Raw genomic sequence first — 27,245 nt, 5'->3', positions numbered from 1 at the left:
CTCTGGAGTATAAAACTTGAACGCTCCTACTCCTTCTGAAAAAAACAACAACAAACAACAACCAACGAACATCACACAAAAAATGAAAAATTTATAAAAATCATCAGAATCAAGACCACTTTATCATCTCAGAGAACTGATCACTACTGAAGTCAAAGTGAGTAAAAACAGCAAAAACTACAGAGTAACAGACGTGTATGAATACATGTGCTGTAAACTGTTCACAGCAGCTGCCTTCACCACAAGACTGACTGAAGCAAAATGGAGAAAATAAAACACTCGCACACAACCAGACCATGAGTTTTACTCCCCCCTCCACTACACCTTGAGTAGTGGTCTGGGCACTAGTCTTTTGGATGAGGGAATGAAGCATGCACTAAGCACATGTAAAAGAACCCACAGCAAGAAAAGAGTTAGCAAAATGTGGTGGGAAAATCTTCTTTGACAGCAAAACAAATACACTTTCTGACTGAAAAATAATAGGGTGGTTCTGCACTGTGGTGATATGCTCTCCCTGGGGAGAACAGACAGAATTTCACCCACAGAAATTTGTTAGGATAAAAAAGTAATACAAAACAATACAACACAGTTTAATATATACAACGCAAAACAATATAAAAAACAAAAAAACAAAACAAAACAAAACAAAACAATACAATACAATACAATACAATACAATACATCTTCTTCTTCTTTGTAGTCCGTCAGTAGCCGACGATGACAAGGTCTGTGTATTCAGCAATGGCAGCGCATGTGACTCCGCAGCCCAAAGCTAATACAATACAATACAATACAATACATTACATTATGTTACAATAGAATAGAATAGAATACAATGCAATACAAGCAATGCGCTGGATGGGCCTTGAGTAGCAATGGGTGAAAACAGATAGACGGGCTGACGGCAAAACAAGACACACCGTCCAAGCTGTGGTCCTACACAAGTCAAGGAACACTGACCTTCCCATTCTTGATGGCCTTGGGAGTCTGTGGATGTGCGTCCAAACACTTCTGGTAGCGCAGCTGTCAATCAAGAGATCAATCCATACATCATCAATTAATCAAGCAATCAACTTGTAAATGCATCAACAACAACAACAATCAATCAGTCAAGAATCAAACTGGCGGACAGTAAGCCAGACACACAGCCATGCAGAATGATGGGTCATTTCGGCAGTCAGTAAGACAGACAGCTATACATACTGTGGGTCACTGTGTCAGTCAGTCAGTAAGACAGACAGCTATACATACTGTGGGTCACTGTGTCAGTCAGTCAGTAAGACAGACAGCTATACATACTGTGGGTCACTGTGTCAGTCAGTCATTAAGACAGACAGCTATGCATACTGTGGGTCACTGTGTCAGTCAGTAAGACAGACAGCTATGCATACTGTGGGTCACTGTGTCAGTCACTAAGACAGACAGCTATACATACTGTGGGTCACTGTGTCAGTCAGTCAGTAAGACAGACAGCTATGCATACTGTGGGTCACTGTGTCAGTCAGTCAGTAAGACAGACAGCTATACATACTGTGGGTCACTGTGTCAGTCAGTCAGTAAGACAGACAGCTATACATACTGTGGGTCACTGTGTCAGTCAGTCAGTAAGACAGACAGCTATACATACTGTGGGTCACTGTGTCAGTCACTAAGACAGACAGCTATGCATACTGTGGGTCACTGTGTCAGTCACTAAGACAGACAGCTATACATACTGTGGGTCACTGTGTCAGTAAGTCAGTCACTAAGACAGACAGCGATACATACTGTGGGTTACTGTGTCAGTCAGTCAGTCAGTCAGTCAGTCAGTCAGTAAGACAGACAGCGATACATACTGTGGGTCACTGTGTCAGTCAGTCAGTAAGACAGACAGCAATACATACTGTGGGTTACTGTGTCAGTCAGTAAGATAGACAGCTATACATACTGTGGGTAACTGTGTCAGTCATTAAGACAGACAGTGATACATACTGCGGGTCACTGTGTCAGTCAGTAAGACAGACAGTGATACATACTGTGGGTCACTGTGTCAGTCAGTAAGACAGACAGCTATACATACTGTGGGTTACTGTGTCAGTCAGTCAGTCAGTCAGTAAGACAGACAGCTATGCATACTGTGGGTCACTGTGTCAGTCAGTAAGACAGACAGCTATACATACTGTGGGTTACTGTGTCAGTCAGTCAGTCAGTCAGTAAGACAGACAGCTATGCATACTGTGGGTCACTGTGTCAGTCAGTCAGTAAGACATACAGCTATGCATACTGTTGGTTACTGTGTCAGTCATTAAGACAGCTATGCACACTGTGGGTTACTGTGTCAGTCAGTAAGACAGACAGCTACATATACTGTGGGTTACTGTGTCAGTCAGTAAGATAGACAACTATACATACTGTGGGTCACTGTGTCAGTCAGTCAGTCAGTAAGACAGACAGCTATGCATACTGTGGGTCACTGTGTCAGTCAGTAAGACAGACAGCTATGCATACTGTGGGTCACTGTGTCAGTCAGTCAGTAAGACAGACAGCTATGCATACTGTGGGTCACTGTGCCAGTCAGTCAGTAAGACAGACAACTATGCATACTGTGGGTCACTGTGTCAGTCAGTCAGTAAGACAGACAGCTATGCATACTGTGGGTCACTGTGTCAGTCAGTAAGACAGCTATGCACACTGTGGGTTCCTGTGTCAGTCAGTCAGTAAGACAGACAGCAATATATACTGTGGGTCACTGTGTCAGTCAGTAAGACAGACAGCCATACATACTGTGGGTCACTGTGTCAGTCAGTAAGACAGACAGCTATACATACTGTGGGTTACTGTGTCAGTCAGTAAGACAGACAGCTATACATACTGTGGGTCACTGTGTCAGTCAGTAAGACAGACAGCTATACATACTGTGGGTCACTGTGTCAGTCAGTAAGACAGACAGCTATACATACTGTGGGTCACTGTGTCAGTCAGTCAGTAAGACAGACAGCGATACATACTGTGGGTCACTGTGTCAGTCAGTATGACAGCTATACATACTGTGGGTCAATGTGTCAGTCAGCAAGACAGCTATACATACTGTGGGTCACTGTGTCAGTCAGTCAGTACACACTCACACAGATGTGTACACATCCACAAAGATGTATACATGCATAACTCACACAGATGTGTGCATATTCACAAAGATGTGCATGTACACACTCACACAGGCGTGTACACATCCACAAAGATGTGTACATACACAACTCACACAGGCACAAAATGTGTATGTACACAACCCAGACATGTGCACATCCACAAAGATGTGTACATACACACTCACACAGATGTGTACACATCCACATCGATGATGTGTAAACACTGATGTGTAAACACCAAAAAGATGAGTTCATACACACTCACACAGATGTGTACAAACCCACAAAAATGTGCACGCACAACTCACACAGATGTGCACACATTCACAAAGATGTGTTTGTAAACACACACACAAAGATGTGTATGTACACACTCACACAGGCGTGTACACATCCACGAAGATGTATACATACACACTCACACCTCACCCCCCCCACACAGGACACGTGTCACAGTCGTGCAGCCAGGTGACTGACCTTGCATGCGGCCTCAATGGTTTTGCACAGGGGGCCTGCCGATGGCTCACAGTGGAACACGTGGGACATGAACTTGTTTTGGGCGGTGTGCATCACGAACGCACACAGTCTGCACACCATCACCACCATTACCACCATCAGCAACTGCATGCAGTCCAGGACACAGCTGTCCTTCACTGCACAGCATTTCACTCTTCTGATAACAGGCAGCGGTCAGATCTGTATGGCACACAAGCTTAAGCTGGGTGGCTGTGCTGTGTTGTGTTGTGTTGTGTTGTGTTGTGTTGTGTTGTGTTGTACTGTGCTGTGTTGTATTGTGTTGTGCTGTGCTGTACTGTGCTGTGCTGTACTGTGCTGTCTTGTATTGTGTTGTGCTGTGCTGTACTGTGCTGTGTTGTGCTGTGCTGTACTGTACTGTGCTGTGTTGTGTTGTGTTGTGCTGTGCTGTGCTGTGTTGTGCTGTACTGTGCTGTGTTGTGCTGTGCTGTACTGTGCTGTGTTGTGCTGTGCTGTGCTGTGCTGTGCTGTGTTGTGCTGTGCTGTGTTGTGGTGTGATGTGTTGTGCTGTACTGTGCTGTGCTGTGGTGTGATGTGGTGTGCTGTGTTGTGTTGTGTTGAGATGATTTTTTAGAGTTGGTGTTGGTGTTGGTGTAGTGTTGGTGTTGGTGTGGTAAGGTGATGTGTTGCAGTGTGTGTGTGTGTGTGTGTGTGTGTGTGTGTGTGTGTGTGTGTGCGCGCGCGCGCACGTGTGCGCGTGTGCTGTGTGTGCATGCATGCATATGAGTGTGTGTGTGAATGTGTGTGTGTGTGTGTGTGCGTGTGTGTGCGAGCATGCGTGCGTGAGTGCATGCATGCGTGTGTGTGTGTGTGTGGGTGCCCCCCAGTGTACATGCAATAAACCCCATGCCATGGTTGTCACTCACTTGACGCTGGCAATGGAGATACCCATGAAAGACAGGAAGCGCACACGGCACTCCTCGACAATGTTGTCAGGATTCTGCAAATGGAACACACAGTATTTTCAACTGGTGTATATGATAGTCAGTCGTGTCCGACTATGACCATCAGAACAGCAGAGGAGGCAACTGCTGTTCCGACTATTTGGGCTAGAATTTGATTATAGTGGAGAGTGTCTTCAACTGGTGTGCACCAACAGTAACGGACAGAATGATAATTATGATGAAATCGAAAATCAGAATCGCTTTATTATCTCAGCCATAGAAATTATGAGTGGTGACGTTTATGATATATACTGATTAAAGTACCGGCAGAACATTAAAAGATGGCACATAACATTTGTAACAAAAACAAAGGAAACAAAGTCAAATAGTTACAAATGGGAAATCGATCAGAACTAACGGGAAAGCCAAGGTTATAATCCCCAAAGTCATTTTTATAATAACACCTAGTTCCTTTTTTTGCCCCCCACCCCCACCTTTTTTCTTGTTGAAGAGCTGTAATTTGCATTTCTCATTTTCAGTCAGTTACCCAGTCATTCACATAGTTTCCTAAATTTTCATATTCATTACCATTTCTGCTGCTGTGTCTGGAATAAAAATTTCCTGGAAGTACTCAGAAGTACTCAAAGTGATTTTCATTTCAACAGCCCTGATGCTAGATTTTAACAAACCACATTACACCTGTGTCTGTACATATTAACTCACAAGATGAAACCTATGACTGGGATCTGGTACACACCATAAATTATATACCCAAGTCAGTGTAGACAGAGAGAGGAAAACACAGCACAGACATGAATTTCACCAGACTGAAACAAAACAGGCACAGTGATCAAAGACAAGAACTAAGGAATGGCAGGGTGTGGACTTCGGCATTTCATCAGAAAACAACAGCATTCAGTGCACCATGGACACAGCTGTGAAAACTGGAATCACAGTCTCAACTTTATAGATACATTTTATGGAATATGCAAATTTCCTGAGCAATAATGCACTTGTTTCTATCTCAGCCTCAATACTAATGAACACCATTTGGCAGTACAGACACTTAACATACATGAGTGAGACTGACTGTTCATGATTTATTGCTAATCAAAATTACCTACATCACATCCATCCCTGTCATCATTGTCTGGTGACAGATGAGACAGGTAGGTGTGAGTAAGACTGTATGACAAACACAACACATCCCAACAGAGCAGCAGATGAGACACATTGTGAGTGTGAGTCAGACTGATGGACAAAAATAGGCATCCAACCAGACAACACTCCTGTGTCAGCCTAGCACCTTGTTTCTGAGGACATTGGAAGACAGCAAGAAGAGGTGATGAGGAAAGAGAGTGGAAAGCGATAGAGAGAGAAAGGGAGACAGATAGATAGAGAGAGAGAGAGAGAGAGAGAGAGAGAGGTAATTGATTCAGTGCTGATACAGAGAAAGACAGACAGGTAGAGAGGAAAGATTAAAACAGGACAGTGACCCCGTGCTCGGTGATGGTGATGGTGGAGGGGGCGATGGCCACGTTGACAAAGGTCCACCTCTCCGGGGCCACCCCGTAGTACATCCAGTCCACTGATTCATTGACTATGTCCATTCCTGTCACACACATAGTACATCCAGTCCACTGATTCATTGACTATGTCCATTCCTGTCACACACAGTACATCCAGTCCACTGATTCATTGACTATGTTCCTCCCTGTCACACACATAGTACATCCAGTCCACTGATTCATTGACTATGTCCATTCCTGTCACACACACAGTACATCCAGTCCACTGATTCATTGACTATGTCCATTCCTGTCACACACATAGTACATCCAGTCCACTGATTCATTGACTATGTCCATTCCTGTCACACATAGTACATCCAGTCCACTGATTTGCTGAGTATGTCCACTCCTGTCACACACACAGTACATCCTGTCCACTGATTCATTGACAATGCCTATTCCTGTCACACACAGTACATCCAGTCCACTGATTCATTGGCTATGTCCATTCATGTCACACACAGTACATCCAGTCCACTGATTCATTGACAATGCCTATTCCTGTCACACACAGTACATCCAGTCCACTGATTCATTGGCTATGTCCATTCATGTCACACACATAGTACATCGAGTCCACTGATTCACTGACTATGTCCACTCCTCACACACAGTACATCCAGTCCACTGATTCATTGACTATGTCCACTCCTCACACACACAGTACATCCAGTCCACTGATTCATTGACTATGTCCACTCCACACACACAGTACATCCAGTCCACTGATTCATTGACTATGTCCATTCCTGTCACACACACAGTACACCCAGTCCACTGATTCATTGGCTATGTCCACTCCACACACACACACACTCACACACACATGAATGCATGTGTATGGGTATGTGTACACATATGCACACACAAATACATCTGGTCACTGATCTGTTGACTAGACCCATTCCTCTCTCTGACTCACATACTCAATCTCTTATTCACACACACACACACACACACACACACACACACACAGATTCACAACAACACTGCCTTGCTGAAAGCTACATGCAGGTGATGGAGGAAGAGAGTGTACCCACCTGTAGGCCGGGACACCTCATGACAGCCCAGGTAGTGACAGCGGATGATCTTTCGGGGCTCCTCCATGGGTGTGGGGAACGTCACCTCTGAAACCACACCACCTCTCTTCATAATAACCACCTCTGAAATCACCTCTTTATAATAATCACCTCTGAAATCAGACCACCTCCAATCATAATAATCACCTCTGAAACCACACCCTCTTTTAATGATGATAATAATGCAGATTTATGGCCATACATCCCAGAGAGGGAGCTCGTGGCGATTACAATGAAAGTTATACATACATATTACATGTATGTGTTCAAGTATGACACACCATACACAAACAAACCTGAGCACATACAAACACACATACACACGCACACACACAAGGAGAAGTGAATGTAGTGATAATACTGGTAACAATAATTACTAGTAATACTCATGATAATGGAGAAGATGATGGTAATGATGATGATAATGATGATGATGATGATGATGCAGATCAAAGCCCCACACCTCCCATGCAGGGAGTTCATGGCGTTTGTTTTAGAAAGTCGTTGATGGGTTTCTGAAACTTCTTTTTCTGCGTTCGTGGGCTGCAACTCCCACGTTCACTCGGTTGTACACGAGTGAGCTTCTACATGTATGGCCGTTTTTACCCCGCCATGTAGGCAGTCAGACTCCGTTTTCGGGGATGTGCATGCTGGGTATTTTCTTGTTTCCATAACGCACCGAACACTAACATTCGTATTTGATCTTCTGCTTGCGTATACACACGAAGGGGGTTCAGACACTAACATGTCTACACATACTGACTTGGGAGATCGGAAAAATCTCCACCCTTTACCCACCAGGCGCCGTTACCGAGATTCGAACCAAGGACCCTCAGATTGAAAGTCCAACGCTTTAACCATTCGGTTATTGCGCCCGTCAGGTTTCTGTAAACAACAACAATCGCATGCTGTTCCCTCAGTCATCTGCATATCCTGGAGTTTTTTCTGACTCCCGTCACTTGTTCTGGTTGAAACCAAACATTGAACCTCCCCTGCGGAGTGTCCGTTGGACAACTCAGAACCCTTTGAAGCTGTTGTTTCCAGGTTGTTTTGCCCCCCCCCCCCCTTTATTTACTTTTTATATATATATATTTATTTATTTATTTGGGGGTTTGTGTTTTGCTTCTGGATTAAATTGTTTCATGGTTGTTGTTTTTTTCCCCGAAACCTGTTTTTCCCTTTCATATTACCCCTTCATTCTTCAAGTCAGATGGCTGCAAGGACTGTAATATGAGTTGTTGTTGGATATTAGTTTCTGTCTTCTTAAAAAGAAAAGTGAGTGAGCGAGTGTGAAAGTGTTGGGTGTGTTGAAGTGAAGCGCGGCGGGGTGTGTGTGTGTGTGTGTGTGTGTGTGAAGAAGGTGGCAGAATGGTTAGAGAGTCTGTGAGGGTGTGGATTCCAACCCGCTCTCGCCCTTTCTCCCACGTTTGACAGGAAAATCAAACTGAGTGTCTGGTCATCCGGATGAGACGATAAACCGAGGTTCTGTGTGCAGTACGCACCTCACACACTGAAAAAGAACCCATGGCAACGAGAGTGCTGTCCGCTGGCAAAATTCTGTTGAAGAAATCCACTCTGATAGGTACACTAATACATAAGCATGCACCTGAGGCCTGACTAAGCGCGTTGGGTTATGCTGCTGGTCAGGCATCTGCCTAGCAGATGTGGTGTAGCGTATATGGATTTGTCCGAACGCAGTGACACCTCCTCGAGAAACTGAAACTGTGTGTGTGTGTGTGTGTGTGTGTGTGTGTGTGTGTGTGTACCAGTCAGTGACGGTGTGTGTGTGTGTGTGTGTGTGTGTGTGTGTGTGTGTGTGTGTGTGTGTGTGCAAGCTTGTATACACAGATATGCATGCGAATTAGTTTTCAAACATTTGTGCTTTCCATGAGACAGAAAAGTATGCAATAGTATTACATCAGTACGGATATTTCCAACTTCCAAACTGACTCCATCTCACCCGATTGTTCACTGACCTGTTGTGCAAAAGGTCACCAAAGTATAGCCATCATATGTCGCCTGGCAGAAAATGCCTGCCTTGTTTTGTATTATTCATTGTTCAAGCATTCACTCTTAGTCATAATCTTAATAAAAAAAAACCAAAAAACAAAAACAAAACAAATAAAAACCATGTGTGTGACAGAACTGTAAGAATCTGCTGTCTATTTTTGGTTTTCATGTCCTGTTTCTATTTGTTTACGCTGTGTTTATTGTATTTCATTTTTGTTGATGTCTTCATACACACACACATCCACACACATAAGCCTGATCAAATCGTTGGGTGGCTTTGTGCGAGGTCACTGACACCTGCTTCTTTCTTCCTTCCTTTTTATTGACTCACTTGTGTAAACAAAGTGAGTCTATGTTTTAACCCGCTGTTCAGTTGTCTGTGTGTGTGTGTCTGTGTGACCGTGGTATACTTTAACATTGCCATTTTCTCTGAAAAACCTTGTCTGTCAATACCAAATTTGATTCAAACATAGTATGAAAAAAATCTTCACAGTCATATCAGTAACAGGTTGTAAGTCTCCCGAATTAAGCCGGTTTTTTCCCCCGAATCATTAACGGTTTATTTCGTTGAGGTTTGTTCTGAAATCCTCAAATTTTAAAAACCGTTTCCCATTGAGTTAGGCCTGCGAGCAGGTTGGTTGTAGTAGTCTTCCACTTTAAGTGATATTAGACGGGGGAAAAAAGAAGAAAAAAAAGGGGTGGTGGTGGTGGGAACGGTATTGGGCAGAGGGTGAAGAATGGTGTGTGTGTGTGTATGTGTGTGTACGCATGTGTGTGTGTGTGGTGTGGAAAGATACAGAGCATTGGAAAAAAAAACCCATTAAAAGGGGAGACATAGGCACAATATAGAAGGAAATGCTGACATCAAACAACTGTAACAACTACAACAAATGTCCAATTGGACTATGCAGCAAACCTTCTGCAATAGCAGATAACATCTTGAAATTGTCAAAAATACATTCAAAAGAATGTTCCGAGAAGTTTGGTAAAAACGATTTCAGACTCTGACATTCAAAGAGTATGTATTTGCTAGAAATAGATTCTCCACATATGCATTTAACATCTCTGCTGAACTTTGTTATAAAAGAGTTCAGCTTTATCCTGTTTCATAATGCCTGAATTTGCCTTAATCTGAATAAATTACTGAATATATTTGATTGATTGATAGATTCCGGCTGTTGAATATTATTTATACTTTTATTTAAAACTTTGCCATTTTGCAGGTTGGTTGTCTTCGAAGACATAACCTTAAGTTTTCTTGTTCACAATTAAAAGGAAAGAAAAACAAATTCTGGACAGAACACATACAGTAATACTAACTACACCATCAACGTCTTTACTGCATATAAATATTCTAAAGTTGACACTGAATTAACTGGAATAAACAAAAGAAAAATTGAATCGATCGTTTCTTTCAGCTCGTTGTAGACTTCGACTAGTTCGTGCAGATCTAGAGATCTACCATGTGTTGCTTTACAATTGTGCTTCAAGGGATAGCAAAGTCTCCTTTACCGCCGAAATAAAAGAATAATCGAGGTATAGTAAAACACCGTGCACAAAAAAACCTGATTTAAACGGCGTCATTACATCCGCTTCTATCACATCTATTTCTCGCAAGAAGAAGAAAACGTCAATATTCTTTTAAGTATGACATTCAGTTGAATGACGTCCCGCAGCGGTGGGGGTTGGTTCTTGCTTCGGAACTGAACATGCATGGTTCGATCCCGCTCGCATACCTTTTTTTTTCTTTTCTTTTCTTCTCCAAACACTATTTTATATATCATATTTAATACAGAGCACTTTTCAACGATTTTTAACATATATTTTTTTATTCTCATGAATCCTTGACTGGTTAAAGCGCAAAGCACAAGTGAGTCTTGTTACCTATCTTTAAAGTAGATGTGTAACGTAAATGGATCGTCTATGTATTTTGACGCCTCCCTGAAACTGATACCGTGAGACATGACCGGTTTCAGTTTTCAGTTTCACTATCTCTAGCAGACGTCACTGCGTTCGGAAAAATCCATATACGCTACACCAAATCTGCATGGCAGTTGCCTGACCAGCATCAGCATAACCCATCGAGCTTGTCAGGCCTTGAGTGCATGCTTATGTATTTGTGTACCCATCAGAGTGGTTGTCTTTTTGCATAATTTTGCAAGAGAACAACACTTTTGTTGTCGTGGGTTCTTTTTCCGTGCGCCAAGTGCGCGCTGCACACGGGACCTCGGTTTACTGCCTCACCCGAAAGGCAAGACGCTCAGTTTGATTTTCCAATCAAACTTAAGAGAAAGAGCGAGAGTGGGAATCGAACCCACACCCACACGGAGTCTTTATTTTGGCAGCTGAACGTCTTAACCATTCTGCCACGAGAGGCGACCCGTGCTGACCCAGTTTGTCCAGGTTGGGCAGGTCCGTGGGCCGGGGCAGGCGGGACTCGGCAGGACTGGCGGCGTGGATGCCCCGCTCCCGCATGATGTGCTTGCAGATGTCACGCAGCGTGTTGGCGATCTGCCGGGCCGGCGTGTCGCACTGGAACACGTGGCACATGTGCACCCGGCTGATGCGGTCCCGAGCCACGTAGGCAAAGTCCCTGGAGACACACACACACACACACACACACAAACACACACACAAATTAACAGCATGTTCAGTGTTCTGTTCGCACAAGGCACAACCATCAATGATAATAAAATTAACAACAACAATAACAATAAATAATAATGATAATAATAACAGCAGCAACAACAACAACAAGAATAACATAACAATCATAATAGTAACAACAACAACAACAATAGCATCATCGAAAACAACAACAATAATAATAATAGTAAAAACAATGATAATAACAATAATCATAATACTCGTAATCATAATACATGTACCAAGCACTTCTTAACACCTCAAAACGCTAAAGCAATAACACTGCATGCAGACAAAACCACACGAGAACGCGCGCACGCACACATGCATATACACATGCGCGTATGGATGCTCAAACACATGTATGTGCACACATACGCGCGCGCGCCCGCACACACATACACACACACACACGCATAGAAGAAATTGATGTGGATCTAAAGAATGCAAACTGCCTCAAGTATGTGGATTCGTTCGTTTATTCATTGAAAGTCTGTTCATCAAAGATGATGATATTAGACGGAAAATAAATTATATTATCATTATTATTATCATTATTTGTATTATTATTTTTTCTATCATAATCGTGATTATTATTATCATTAATTCAAGTACGTGGTGACTCCTTGAAAGACAATGTTTTTTAGACTTTGTTCTGAAGTGAGGGATTGTGACAGACAAACAGGCAGTGGACCTCGGGTTTGTTCAGCCACGTTCCCCCGCCGCGTGTCTCTCAGCTCACTGTGGGAACGCAGGAGATTCCGTCACCAGCGGAATATATACATAGTCAGTCGTGTCCGACTATGACCATCAGAACAGCAGAGGAGGCAACTGCTGTTCCAACTATTTGGGCTAGAATTTGATTGTAGTGGAGAGTGTCTTGCCCAAGTTACATCCCCACTCTCTCGGACAAGAGCGTTTTAGGGCAGTCGGCGTTGGGATGGTTCCCAAATGCCAACTAGCCTACAAGGCTGCAGCACTAAGAGCCAGTGCAACAGACTTGTTTACTTAAAGGTAATAAACATACTGAGGTGCAGTTCCAGAAACTACCTGAAAGCAGACAGAGACACTGCAACATGCACTCTGTCGGTGGCACCGGAGATAAGAAAAGAGAGATAAACCACTCGCGGCAGGCCCCTTCTTACTGTCTACAACAGTGCTGAAGCCGTTTTGGGGCACACACGCAGTGCGGAAGGGTGGGGGTAAATCACCCTCTCCTTCCCCACCTGAAGGAAACTGGTCGGTTCGACGGTTCAGCTGCAGTAAAGCGAAAGTTAAGTTACGCCTGGAATTTCCCACGTGTAGTAAGATTCGCTGTATACAATGAAAACCGATTCATTTTTGCTTTGGTTTTTAGCACGTTTGCATCTGCTTGAATGTAGATAATATAAAAAGAAAATAAAGCTGTTCCCCCCACCACCAACTCCCCCCCCCCCTCCCCCAGCGCAATGTTGCACATGAGAGAGACAGTTATAAATTATTGAACTGCGTTTTCGTAACGCTACTTTTTCTTCACACTTTCTGGTTTACATCACCATTTCTTCAACAACAACAAAATATATATCAAAACATAAAACACATATTCAGCTCTGTCTCTCTTCTAACATCTGTCTATACATACATACATGAATACATACATACATAATTTCATATAGATCTATCAGTATGTAAATCTAAATCTATCTATATGTACATAATCATATATATAATTCATATATATACGAACGCTTCATGTTGCCCGAGCAGACCGTTGTATTGTGCTCTATCTCTCTCTCTAAGTCTCTGTCTCTCTCTCTCGGGAGTTTTACATGGCTGTTAAAAGCATCTACGATTCTGTACTTGTATGTGTTCGTGACAAAGGTATTTATTCAGACTTTTTTCAGTGTCCAAGAGGGGTTAAACAAGGTTGTATGCCAAGCACACAGCTGTTTTCCTTTTTCATCGGTGAATTGGCAGTGGAGTTATCAAAGAAGGGGAGACATGGAATACAAATGATACCTGGCGCAACAGATTTGCTCTTAATGCTATTTGCTGATGATGTTGTTCTCTTGTCTGACACACCCATAGGGTTACAAAATCAATTAAATGCCCTTAAGCAAGAAACAGACAGACTACAACAAACAGTGAATCTCGTTAAGACCAATATTATAGTTTTCCGCAATGGAGGTCATCTTTCGACTCGTGAAAAATGGTGCTGTGGTGATAGGGAAATAAAAGTAACCAATACATATAAATATTTAGGAATGTTATTCACAACAAAATTGAGTTTGACATCTGCGTGGGATGAAGCAAACAGAAAAGGGAAAAAAGGTGTAATCCAAATTATAAAATCACTCAGGAGACTGCATTCGACTGACGCTTTCCTTTCGTTTGGGCGGGGCAAAGGCAGCTCATGAATAATGAATACGTGCCGCGGCGCAGGCTGCCTGGCTTCAGCAATTTCTGCAAGTGGTTTATCTCTCTTTTCTAATCTCCGGTGGCACTGACAAAAATGACCTGTTTTACTTATGTCATTGTCTGTCAGTATACGTTGAGGTAATATGTATCATAATCGTTTAACCTTTAATCCCCAGACTGCTGAACCTTTGTAAAATGAGATCAGTGTGGGAAAAAAAAAGAAAAGAAAAGAAAAAGAAAGAAAGAAGAGCAATTACTGTTTGTGTACATATCAGTGGTGTTACTGATTGTACTGAATGAAGGTAACGCAGTCCTAAATAACAGTCCTGATAACGGTGACTAACACTCTGATCTGCAAGTTGTCTCCGTGAGGTGACAGTCCTTCACTGACCGGCATGCTCTATTGTGTGTGCGTGTGTTTATGTAAGTTTGTGCCTGTCTATGTGTGCGTATGTCTTACGGTAGCTGTTAGATACACATGTATGTTAAAATGTATGTATGCAGTGTGTGTGTGTGTGTGTGTGTGTGTGTGTGTGTGTGTGTGTGTGTGTGTGTGTGTGTGTGTGTGAGTGTGTGTGTAGTCACATTTTGGTGTGTGTATGTAACATTGATGTAATGTTTTATGTTACCAAAAGCGTTTTTGTAAAGCACCTAGAGCAGATTTCTGGACAGTGTGCTATATAAGTATCCATTATTATTATCATGCTCTACAGGCGCTGTCAAGGGAAGTAACTGGCAGTCACGATTCGGCGACGATGACACGCATCTGACAAACCGAACCCAGCAAAGCATGTTGACACGTTGGTGTTCATTTATCCTGAACGACACTGTTCCTTCACTTCAGTTGCCTTTGGACTTCATTCGCACAGGTGATGACATCATCAACAAGAACAAGAACAAGCAAAGTGAGGAGAGCCGTGTTGAACAATACAGGCTTTAGACTATTTTCACACAGACATGGCTTGACATGTTCCTGTAATTTGTGTACACAGGCACCTGTTTAAATGTACACATGTAAAGTATGTTCGTGTTTGTTTGTATGTACATCAGTAGACTGCTTTACATTCTCTGTGCTGTACAATCTATTTTTTAAAATTATTTTACTTACATGAATCACATCTCATGTCAAATTTCTGGCTGAGTTGTGGTAAGGATCCTAATGAAAGAAAAGATAAGACACACGAGAGAGAGAGAGAGAGAGAGAGAGAGAGAGAGAGAGAGGAGAAAAAGAAGTAAGAGAGAGAGGGGAGAAAAAGAAGTTAAAAAGAGAGAGACAGAGACAGAGAGAGCGAACATTGTTACTCATGCTACACATGCACAGGACGTGACAGCAGCTGACAGCAGTGTAAACGTGAACCCTCTCATTGATCACACGTCAGTCTGAACATGAAGACAGAAGACAACAAGAGAGGAGCATGCAAGAAAGACACAATCCATTGCGTGACAAAAAAGACACACACACAAAAGGCTCTGACAATGCATTGGGTGAAAAAGGAGGCATGCAAGAAAGGCTCTGGTTTTGGTTGACAAAGGAAAGGATCTGACAATCCACTGGATGACAGAGGAGGCACACACACGAAAGGTTTTTATCAGTACATTGGTTGACAAATGGGGCATGCAAGAAAGGCTCTGATAACTCATTGGTGACAAGGAAAGTCTCTGACAATCCATTACGTGACGAAGCGGGCAAGCAAGACATGCTCCTACAATCCACTGATTGAAAAATATAAGAAAGGCTTTGACTATCCATTGGTTGACAAAGAAGGCATGCAAAAAAAAAAGGCTCTGATAAGTCACTGGTTACAGGAAAAGACAACTATCAGTTAGGTGACAATCCATTGGGTGAGAAGTGAGGCAAACAAGGCATTGTTTTTTGTGTGTTTTTTTTCCTTTCCAGTAGATGTGGTGCAGCATATATGGACCTGTCCTTTCATATTGAAACCTCCTTGAAACTTCAACTCTTAGATGGCAATCACGACAAATATATCTGTCTATCTATATGCATAGTATAGATCCATTTAAAAGAAAAGGAAAGGGCAAAGGGACTGTATTTTGTTTTTCATTTCTCTTCTTTTCGGACAGAGTGAGTTCAGGGTGGGTCTCCTCCTGGGCTGTAGGACAACTGTAAAACAGTGGATAAATCAACCAGTGACACATCGGTAGTCAGGTCCATTAACCACACTACAACAGCAGTGAAATCTCGATCTGTCTCTGGATACATCAACAACAACCCTTCCCCCAGACAACAGCTACTGATTCAGCAGAACATCATCACCAGAATCACTTTGTCCCCTTCCTGTCAGCGGAAGACAGAAGCGGCCATGATAACCTGATAGCGACACGTTGGACAGCCAGGACAGCCTCTGATTGCGGTCAACAGCTATCACGGTCCATTGGAGTTCCTGCCCGTCAAGACATCTTTACTGCCGCCCCGGCATTAGCATCTGATTGGGCAATGGATCATCCAATGGGAATTTCCTGGGCAGACACCCCGCCGTGAGGACGGCCCAGAACAGCGGCCTGGAGAGCCTGATGAGGCCGTAACGGCAATGGCTGATTGATGGGTGGACGGCAGACAGATACGGAAGCAACGACGGCTCCGGGCCCCGGACCTACCCCCCATCACACGCCACCCGTTTCCCTATCACAAGTGATTTCCTTATCACACTCCACCTTTTCCTATCACAAGCCAACATATCTCTATCACACGCAACACTACTCTACGTCTGTCAGACAAGGTGATTCCCCCAAACTACCATTTCCCCATCACACACACTATTATTCCCTGTTACGCTTTACCTTTCCCAATAACACATTACCATTTTCCTTCCACAAATTACCATTTCCCTATCATAAACTATCATATCCCTGTTTCCCTTTACCATTTCCAAATCACAAATTACCATTTTCGTATAATGAACTATCATTTACCTTCAAGAAATTACCATTTCTCGATCACAAACTATCATTTCCTATTCATGAACTATCATTTTTCAATCAAATATTGCTATTTCCATATCTGACGTACATTAATCACAAATATTTATTCACAAAAGCTACAATCATGTTGAGTTTGATATATATATATATATATATATATATATATATATATATATATATATATATATAGAGAGAGAGAGAGAGAGAGAGAGAGACAGAGAGACAGAGAGACAGAGAGAGACAGAGCACACGTGTGTACTGTTGGTATTGATGGAAACGGTCACGATACCTTTATGATAGCGCACAAGGCCAAACTTGAATATTTTACATACTATTTCACATGCGGCCTGAACAATGCGTTGGCTAGAATTAAGTTATACCCAATATTCTCTTTTAAAGCCACATGAAAATAAGACAGATTTACCATATTTCTAAGACAGTCTGGAACGAAAAGGAAACACTGACAGCAGAAAACAACAACCGGAAACAGAAGCACAGACAGAAGCGAAGACAGTGCAACAGTCTGACAGCAGTGTAAAAGATAAACAGGCAAGCTCAGAGAAATGGGTAAATACAACAAAAACAACAGAGGCAAGGCCTTCAAGACTCACTTGTGATACACTTAAAAAAAATCTAATCGTTAAAATGTGTTCTGTATTTGATATTATAAAGCTTCGGGTTCAAAGAAAAAGAAAAAAAAAAAGTCCTAACGGCAGATTCGAACTCTGCGTGTTCGGGTGAGAAAAAAACTGTCTTACCCATTGCACTATCCTGACTCCTTAGCTGACATTCAGAAATATAATATTTAAATATGCTTTTTTAAAGGGCGATAAATCGATTGCGGTATTCGCAGTGAGAACGCTGTTTAAATCATATTATTCTGGTGTATCTTGGGCATTCAAAAAATCTTTAAGGGCAATTAAGTCCGCAGTAAAGGAGACGTGGCTATCGCCGCAATCACACTGCAACATTTAGCCGTTTTCTCTGGATCTAGATAGATGTACAAGTTTAGTTACACCTGGTTGACATGCTCGATTCAATTTCTCTTTTATGTCCATTCTAGTTTTATAGTTTTAAAGTCGATATGAAAATTGAGTATTTTGTTAAACTAATAACATGTAGAGCCAAGTACAAGTACTTCTAAACGTCGTATGAAGTGAAAAGGACTTCATTTTGAGAAAAGTCAAGAAATTTTTACGTTTCATCCATTCAAGGGTATTAACTCTCATGGTTTATTATTTTTAACTGTGAATTCCGACTGATTCTGTGGATATTTTTATGGCAGTTTGGGGCATAATCCAATAAGTGATGAGGCGTTCACAAATCTTTCTCTGAATAAATATTTAACGGTCTCCTTCTCCAACTTTCCATCACATGTTATCATGTATTGTCGATTGAATATAGGATTGAACGGGCAGGTCGACAACTTGAAACGAAATGGCGTCGTTCGCGTTCGCGAAGAATATGAACACGCGCTTTGACTATGTATAAATATGTATACGCAATTGATTTTTGTCCATGACCTTCAGGGCTCAGCCAACAGATCTATAAAGTCCACTCGTTGTATTGATTTTAGTATTTTCCGAAAAAGACCACTTGGGCGAATGAACATAGTGAAAACCCTGTACACTGAGAGTAAAACAGACAAACTTTTTATGTACTGAGTATGATTTCAGAATGTAATGTTTAAGATGAGAAAGATCAGTTTAAAGCAAATTAAGCCCCCTAGCATTATTTACAGACTAATTTCCCTTTTTTACTATCTGCACCAAAACGTTTGCAAAATAAATATAACTTCCATGCTTAGCAAAAGAAGTTCCTGTTTGAACAAAAAATGATAATAATGACTGCTCTTGTTGTTGTGTCAGAATATCAGATCAAAGAGCCAAATTCAGAGAATAAAAAATATAAATATAACAGTAAATTCAGTTTGCATATAATTTGGCTTCGTTAAAAAAATTTTTTTTGTGCCAATCCCAGAGGTGCAATATTGTTTTAAACAAGATGATTGGAAAGAACTGAATTTTTCCTATTTTTATGCCAAATTTGATGTCAACTGACAATGTATTTGCAGAGAAAATGGCAATGTTAAAGTTTACCACGGACACACAGACTCACACGCACACACAGACAACCGAACACCGGGTTAAAACATAGACTCACTTTGTTTACACAAACGAGTCAAAAAGTTTCAGGGCCAATATCACGGTTTAGCTGATGCAGAAAGCTACAATGAAATGGACTGAGAACAAGTTGTTGGAATGACACAATAGAAATGGTTCGAAGGGAGAGGACTACACTGAATAAAGAGCATTAGTTACCTTTCCCTGATGGTGCAACACCCGATGGAAGCATCGGACAAATAGAAACATATAAGATTGACTTATGTATGAAGGTGTGTGTGTGTGTGTGTGTGTGCGTGTGTGTGTGTGTTTCTTTAGTTTAACTTTTCACTGTTGAGTGTGTGTGTCTGTGGGGGCAAGGGTGTGTGTGTGTATGTGTATGCTGCATCACAAATTTATCCACACACAGACACACCTCAAGACACCCAGAAACACAGATACACATATGCACATATACATATCAATACACACACACACACACGTATATATATATATATATATATATGTACCGTTAGGTAAGATTGTTCTGAAGGTGACAGAAATGACTGTGAGGACAACTGTCAATCTATGCTGGGAGATAAAACCATAGTGTGATTAATTATGATTCTACCTGTCAGTAGAGAAGTCCCTGACATCGGAGAAGTCTTTCTTATATATATATATATATATATATATATATATATATATATATATCTGTTTCTCTCTTTTTTCTTCAACGATGTATGCGACTGTGTTTTTCCTTCCATTTTTTCTCTCTCATTTATTAGAACAAAATCTCGTGCCTTGAATGTGACAAATGAATATGATTATGTTTATGTTCTTGCGAGACAAAAAGAAAAGAAAGAAAAAAGAATACGTTGTTTTGTATTCTGTTACCTTTTTTTTTGTGGTCACAACAGATTTCTCAGTGTGAAATTCGAGCTTCTCTGCTCCGGGACAGCGCGTCGCCATAGCACAACGCCACCTTTTCTTTCTTCTTTTATTTTGACTGCAACTCTCTTTTCTCACAAATGGAGAAAGTCTATAAACACTAATTTGTAAAACAAGACTCACTTTTGAGCAGAACTGCTCAAAAGTGAGTCATGATTTACAACCTGCAGTTGTTGTTTTTCTTTTAAATAAGCTTTCTTCATTAATACGTTTCATCGACTCATAAGTCAATTATTATTTTATCGTTGTATTTGTTTTCTTATCAAAGCGGATTTTTCTCTGCAGAAGTCAGCCCGGGACAACTCTGTGCTGCCACGGGTTCTGTTACATGCGATGACATCTACCGTCTCAATGACAATGATGACACACACACACACAGTGAGAACAGGGCGGGGAGGACAGACCCACCTTGTTGCTACCACGGGTTCTGTAACGTGCGATGACATCTACCGTCTTTACGACAAAGAGGACACACACAGTGAGAAGAGAACGGGGGCAGACCCACCTGCCATTGTCCCTGCCCACACCCCACACACGGATGGAGTGGATGGGCTGCGAGTTGAGCAGGGAGGTGTCCGCAGGGTCGATCAGGCGCAGACTGCGGCAGTCAATGTCCATGAACAGGTCCTTGCCCTGCACACACACACACACACACACACACACACACACACACACACATATATATATATATATATATATATATATATGCACACACACACATATATACATCATACACAAATACACACACATACATCACACACACATACATCACACACAAACACACACACACACACACACACACAAACACACACACACGCACGCACACAATGTCACAACAGGGATCTTTCTCATGTCTGAACTTGTTGATGCTAATGCACACACACAGACACAACACACTGACACACACACACACACACACACACAGACGCACGCACACACACACACACACAGACGCACGCACACACAAACAGAGAGAGAGGGGGAGAGTTCCAGCAAAGACGATCGAGTGACCACAAAAACAACCGATGCATTTCAAATCTTCAAGCTCCAGCAAAGACGAGTAACCACAATAAACAACTGATGCGCTGCTCTTCAAATCTTCAGACTCAAACCTCAGTCAACATTGATCTTTCTGTTCTGATCACAATCAGACCCTGTGTTCTTTGATGCCCCCACAAACACGGCTGTGTCCACACAAAAGAGCCACCTTGGTTCTCCAACTGTTTGGGTGTTGTTGGAAGCTGCCACTTCCCACACGGCGCCATTTCCGTTCCGCGTTCACTCGGCTTCTTGGGAGGCCAGCCCAAACATCCCCATCGCCTGGAGCTAAACTGACATGGAATGAAAAACCACCATTTTTGGGTGGGGTGAGGGGTGGAGGGTGGGATGGGGGGCGGGAGGACCAACTCTTTTCCCCCTTCCTCTGCATGACTCAATCACATTTCTTGGTTACGTTATTAACAGCTTCCAGCCATGTCTTCTGAACCCCCCCCCCCCCCCCGCCTCCCCACCAACTCTGTTCATTCATCCCCCGCTTTCTGCGTGGTGTTTTTCAATAGTTTTCACCCCTTTCCACCTCTTTCTTTTCCCTGCCTTGCCCTGGTGTGTCCTGTGTGATGGTGTGCGGTGTGGGACAATAATCGCCATGAATCACAGCACCATCCACCTGACTGACTGCCAACTGTCATTTCCCAGCTTGCCGTGGACTGGGTTCTGGGCGTCGGCAAGATGGAGAGTCTTCTTCTTCTTCTTCGTTCGTGGTTGCAGCTCCAACGTTCACTCGTATGTACACGAGTGGGCTTTTACCTGTATGACCGTTTTTACCCCGCCATGTAGGCAGCCATACTCCGTTTTCGGGGGTGTGCATGCTGGGTATGTTCTTGTTTCCATAACCCACCGAACGCTGACATGGATTACAAGATCTTCAACGTGCGTATTTGATCTTCTGCTTGCGTTTACACACGAAGGGGGTTCAGGCACAAGCACATAATTATGTTGACCTGGGAAATCGGAAAGTCTCCACCATTTACCCACCAGGCGCCGTTACCGAGATTTGAACCCAAGACCCTTAGATTGAAAGTCCAACGCTTTAACCACTCGGCTATTGTGCCCGTCGATGAAGATTCTGACCATCTTCCTGAATTCTCACCCAAAGTCAACGATTACACTGAACAACAATCAAGGGTGAACCGCCTTTCTGTCATCAAAGAAAAGATTCAGCATAGACTTTGATGTTGAAAAATGATAAAGGAGTGCATTATAGAGAAGGGCGTAGGGCGGGAAAAGCAAGCAAAAGTGGAAGCATCAAGCATTTCAAAGACGTAAATGGGACCCGCTGAAGTCTTTGCTGTCAGGACTGCTACGGAGTCCACGTACAGGGTGAGGTATGTGAACGATCACCTCGTCAAAACGCAAACACTGCATGGCAGGCAGATACTAAACATTAAAAAAAGATAATGAAAACACAATTAATCATCATAATCATCCGAATATCAGATAAAAAAGCGAGCGGGCGAGCGGACCTGCGCGCGCGCGCAAGAGAAAGAGAGAGAGACAGAGACAGAGAGGGAGACAGAGACAGACGGACAGAGACAGAGACGCGACAACAACATCAAAAAGTTGATTTTACCCAAGACCATTCTCCAAACAGAGAACTGGAAACAAAGAGTTTAACGGAGACAAATATATCATTCTGAATATTATCCATTTGAGATCTCAGCTAATCTCTTTACAGAAAAACATTAGTCTTGCATGCAGCTCACAAGCGCGCCGGCGCGCGCGAGCACACACATTGTGAATGAATAGTCTAACATGTGAATAAACTAAACTAAAGAAGATGAACTGAAACTCCTCCGTTGTACATTTCAAGAATCTGATATAGCACCTCCTATAAACAAATAAATGAATGAATAAATGAACTGATGAATAAATGAATGAATGAATAATATATAAATAGATAAATAATAGATAAAGAAAAGCTCAAATGTCTTTAGCTTTAGGTTACGGGTGCTTTTTTCTAAGTACTGATGCTGTCAGAAACTTGTGTTTTATATGTACAATACATTTAGAATAAGAGAAATCGCTCTTTCGTAATATTTTATTTTCGAAAAACTGAAGATAGGACTGGAGATGCGGTTTGTACACACCCCATCACAAGGGGCTAAAGCCTTTTGCAGACTAAACCCCAAGTATTCGTGTTCTCGCCGCATTCGCCAACATCCAATTGCAGAAACAAGCAATGTGATCAACACACACACACACACACACACACCCACACACACATTCTGGGGCGCCATTACATGCTCTCATTCCCAATGTTTACACGCGATCAAGGCGGCTTTCCCTGGACGTCCTCTTTACGTCAGAGGGGGTTGATGGATGAGGCAGGCGTGTAATGGCCTTGTCTTCACTCAGGATGTAATGGGAAAGAGGAGGCGGCGTCAAGAGAAGGGGCGTCGGCAACACAGAGGCTGACCGTCTGAAGGACAGCAGTGGTGTGGGAGGGGTGGTGGCTTTTGTTCACGATCTGGAACGCTGGGCATGAAAGCTCTACATTGATTTAAGGGATCTTCGACATGAGTATTTGATCTTCTGCACGCCCATATGTAGAGGCTGCATGCATGTGCTAAGATTCAAGATGAAACCCACTGCACTAATCCTCTTATTTTCAGAAAGAATATGTCAATGATTGCAGCATGCTCTGTCTCCATTTTTGACCATCACTTCTGTACAGACTTTCCTCCTTGAATTGTGTTGTTATGAATAATCGTTTTTCTGTTACTGCTGATGACAAAATTTTAACGCCATGAATAGAATGCACTATCGTTGATTTTGTCAGTCACGTGAGCGAGGGCCACGTGGAAATACATGTGTTAACCCCTTTCTCTGCCCCGTGTGTGTGTGTGTGTGTGTGTGTGTGTGTGTGTGTGTGTGTGTGTGTGTGTGTGTGTGTGTGTGTGTGTGTGTGTGTGTGTGTGAGCGCACACGCACCAGTTTGACTGAACAGCTTTCTGACAAGGACACAGCAAACAACACGCTGGGCTGACACGGGAGAAATGTCCACAGGAAGACGCACTGGCATCGTGTGGTGCCTGACCGACACACCGCGGCAAACCACTGTCTGAACAAGCAGTGTGCCGGTAAAGGACTCAGTACAGGACTCAGTAAATGGCTCATTACTTCATGACGGCCACAGTCCTCAGCACCACTTATCCGACCAAGTGACCACTTGACCTGTAGTGCTTCCTGAACAAGCACGACTGATCACCACATGACCATTCCATTACCTGAACAAGCCTGAGTGGTTTTCTGGGCCGCCTGATCTCCTATCAATGGTCACTGACCAACAACTCCTCAAAGCCAGGACTCGCCCCATCGCATAACGCAATCATCACCGAACCAAGTGCCAAGCCCTGACCAACTTGACCCTAAGGGTGTCAACCAGTAGGTCGTCAAACCTTGCTCTACTCCTTTCAACTTAGCTGACTGCCTGAACGCTGATGACTCACCAAAATTCACGGCCTCAAAGGACATAGTGAATGAGGAAGAGTAACATCCGATCCAAAGCTTCGACGTTTTCAGCACTGTAAGGATTACAGTTTGCGCATCCTTCCCGCCAAGGAGGTTTTCAACAGTAAAAAATTCAGATGATTTGTAAACTAAAGGAATGACAGCTCGTGTTGATCGTTAACTTTTACCTATTGCCAAACCCGTCAGTGTTTACGATCATTCTAAATATCGTTGTCAGACTCAAAAGCACTGAATCCATCTCGGGACTTTTTATTTTGATACTTGTCGACTTGTAAAACACGATCTTCTAGCAAGGACAATAAACAAAACTCGCTCGAAAATGTTCCAGCTGCACCCAAACTTCAATAAGGTTGCCTGGAAGTTTATCTAGAGTGATGTCCCTTCCCTGACTGTTTCCACTTTATTGGAAAAAAACCAAAACAACTTGTTTGACGAACCGGAATTCGAGTCCCACGCACCGCTCGGCCACAAACGGGAAAATACTGAGATGGGTGAGAGAGAGAGAGAGAGAGAGAGAGAGAGGGAGAGACAAAGACAAAGACAGAGACAGAGACAGAGAGAGAGAAGGAACGGACGGACGGAGAGACAAAGACAAAGACAGAGACAGAGACAGAGACAGAGACAGAGAAGGAACGGACGGACGGACGGACGGACGAATGGCTTATTCATATATAGTCCATAGCCCTTCATGAAGGGGTATTTGAACAGCAATAAAAGACAAAAGACAATAACATAATTTGCTGAGAAATAAACAATGGAAATACGACTATGAAATGAGTGTTTCTCTAAACCTGTAAGCCTTGTACAAAAACAAGGAAAGATTACGTATAGCATCAGGTTTTGTGCATGACATCAATAAACTCAATCTGAACAAACGAGGATGTCTGTAATATTTAGGATGGATAAATTTAACTCTAATCTCAATACGTTTTGGACAACAGAGAACAAAGTGTACATCATCTTCTTTTGCCGCCCTGCACAATGGACAATCAAATCACAGTCATTCCGAAATTTATATCTGGAACGGTGCATTTTCAAGTCAGAAATACCAAACCGAAATCTTGTTGTTACATACTTCAACTGTCTATCTATGTTCATTTTCAAATAAAATTTAAGATCATGATTACAACACAATGTTCTATACAAACTAAATCGGTCACTTGTATTAATGTGATCATTCCAGTTCTGCCAGCTGCAATCAATCAAACGTTGAGGAAATAAACTTATAAAACCATTCATATTGCCAACACCTTAGTTTTCCCAGACATCACCAAAACCATTCTCATACAAACAAATGCGGACATTTGAAACCCAGTTTTTCTTTTTATTCATATCCAAGTCATACAACATTCTACATGCTTCATAAGGTAATCTAAAAGCATCCATCTGAATTAACTTGAGCTAGTAACGAATACAGCTGACTGCAGAATTTACATATATGGGATATCTGTCTGTCTCACCACATACAAGATCATAATTGCAAATAAATGAACAGACTCGCAGTGAACTGAAGCTCTCTCTAACCCCCATAATAGAGAGAGAGAGAGAGAGTGTTCTGAAAAATTTTACAATTCATTCTGAAAGGGAGAGCGGTTGTGTGTGTGTGTGTGTGTGTGTGTGTGTGTGTGTGTGTGTGTGTGTGTGTGTGTGTGTGTGTGTGTGTGTGTGTGAACAAGCTTCAGGGCCGGAGGGTCTGTACGTACACTCCGGATCCAGCATCGATAAATCTCTGGCTTCAACTTGAAATTTGAATAATTGTCCAGAACTTGAGAAATGGCCCTGGAATTTAGATGGAATGTTAACTGAAGGAGAAGAGACCGGACAGACACAGAGAGACAGAGATAGATGGGGGTGGGGGTGGGAGAGAGATATATATAAAGATATATATATATATATAGAGAGAGAGAGAGATAGTGAGAGACAGAGACAGAAAGAGTGAGAGAAGACAAAGAGATAAGGGAGAAGGGAGGGAGAAGGGAGACAGCGATAACTGTGGAAAAAGGGAGACAGATATACAAAGAAACAGAGTAAGACAGAGGAAGACAAACAGAGAAAGAGATGGAGAGAGAGGGAGAGGGACGAGAGAGAGAGAGAGAGAAGCAGAGAGACAGACAGAGAGACAGTGAGACAGGCAGAGAGACGGACAGAGACAGAGACAGAAAGAGCCAGACAGAGTTAAGGACTGAATTTCACAGCGGAATCGTGTTGAAGTGACGCACAAAGCCAGGGGGATCAGACACAGCCGAAGCCTGCAAAGCATTAGTCTGTCGCCGCGCCCCTCCCTCCTATCTCCTGCCCCCCCTCGTCCCCCCCCCCCGCCCCCAGCCCCCTTGCCTCCCAACCCCCAACACCCCATCCCCCTCCCATCCCCCCGGGGGGACGGCAGCAAAACCCAATTTCCTACATCAGAATTGCTTCTGAAACACAGAACTCACTGCCCCGGGGGCTGGGGCTAGGGAAGAGAGGCGGGGGGATG

The 27,245-nt window shown here is 42.8% G+C and overlaps 1 protein-coding gene across 1 annotated transcript in view; it reads right to left on the bottom strand.

Moving 5' to 3' along the window:
• LOC143284216 (amyloid beta precursor protein binding family B member 2-like) overlaps window positions 1–27,245 on the bottom strand; it is a 278,400-nt gene that overhangs the window by 1,695 nt on the left and 249,460 nt on the right. The window contains exons 11-17 of the mRNA XM_076590882.1: window positions 20,745–20,872; window positions 11,594–11,796; window positions 7,155–7,241; window positions 6,040–6,155; window positions 4,526–4,599; window positions 3,603–3,711; window positions 961–1,023 (exon numbers count right to left, since the gene is read on the bottom strand). Of these exons, the coding sequence (XP_076446997.1) occupies window positions 961–1,023; window positions 3,603–3,711; window positions 4,526–4,599; window positions 6,040–6,155; window positions 7,155–7,241; window positions 11,594–11,796; window positions 20,745–20,872 (780 nt within the window). The remainder of the gene's footprint in view (window positions 1–960; window positions 1,024–3,602; window positions 3,712–4,525; window positions 4,600–6,039; window positions 6,156–7,154; window positions 7,242–11,593; window positions 11,797–20,744; window positions 20,873–27,245) is intronic.

Source organism: Babylonia areolata, chromosome 7 (genome assembly GCF_041734735.1).
Source record: "Babylonia areolata isolate BAREFJ2019XMU chromosome 7, ASM4173473v1, whole genome shotgun sequence".
Lineage (NCBI taxonomy): Eukaryota > Metazoa > Mollusca > Gastropoda > Neogastropoda > Buccinidae > Babylonia > Babylonia areolata.
This window is presented reverse-complemented; position numbering and strand designations above follow the sequence as displayed.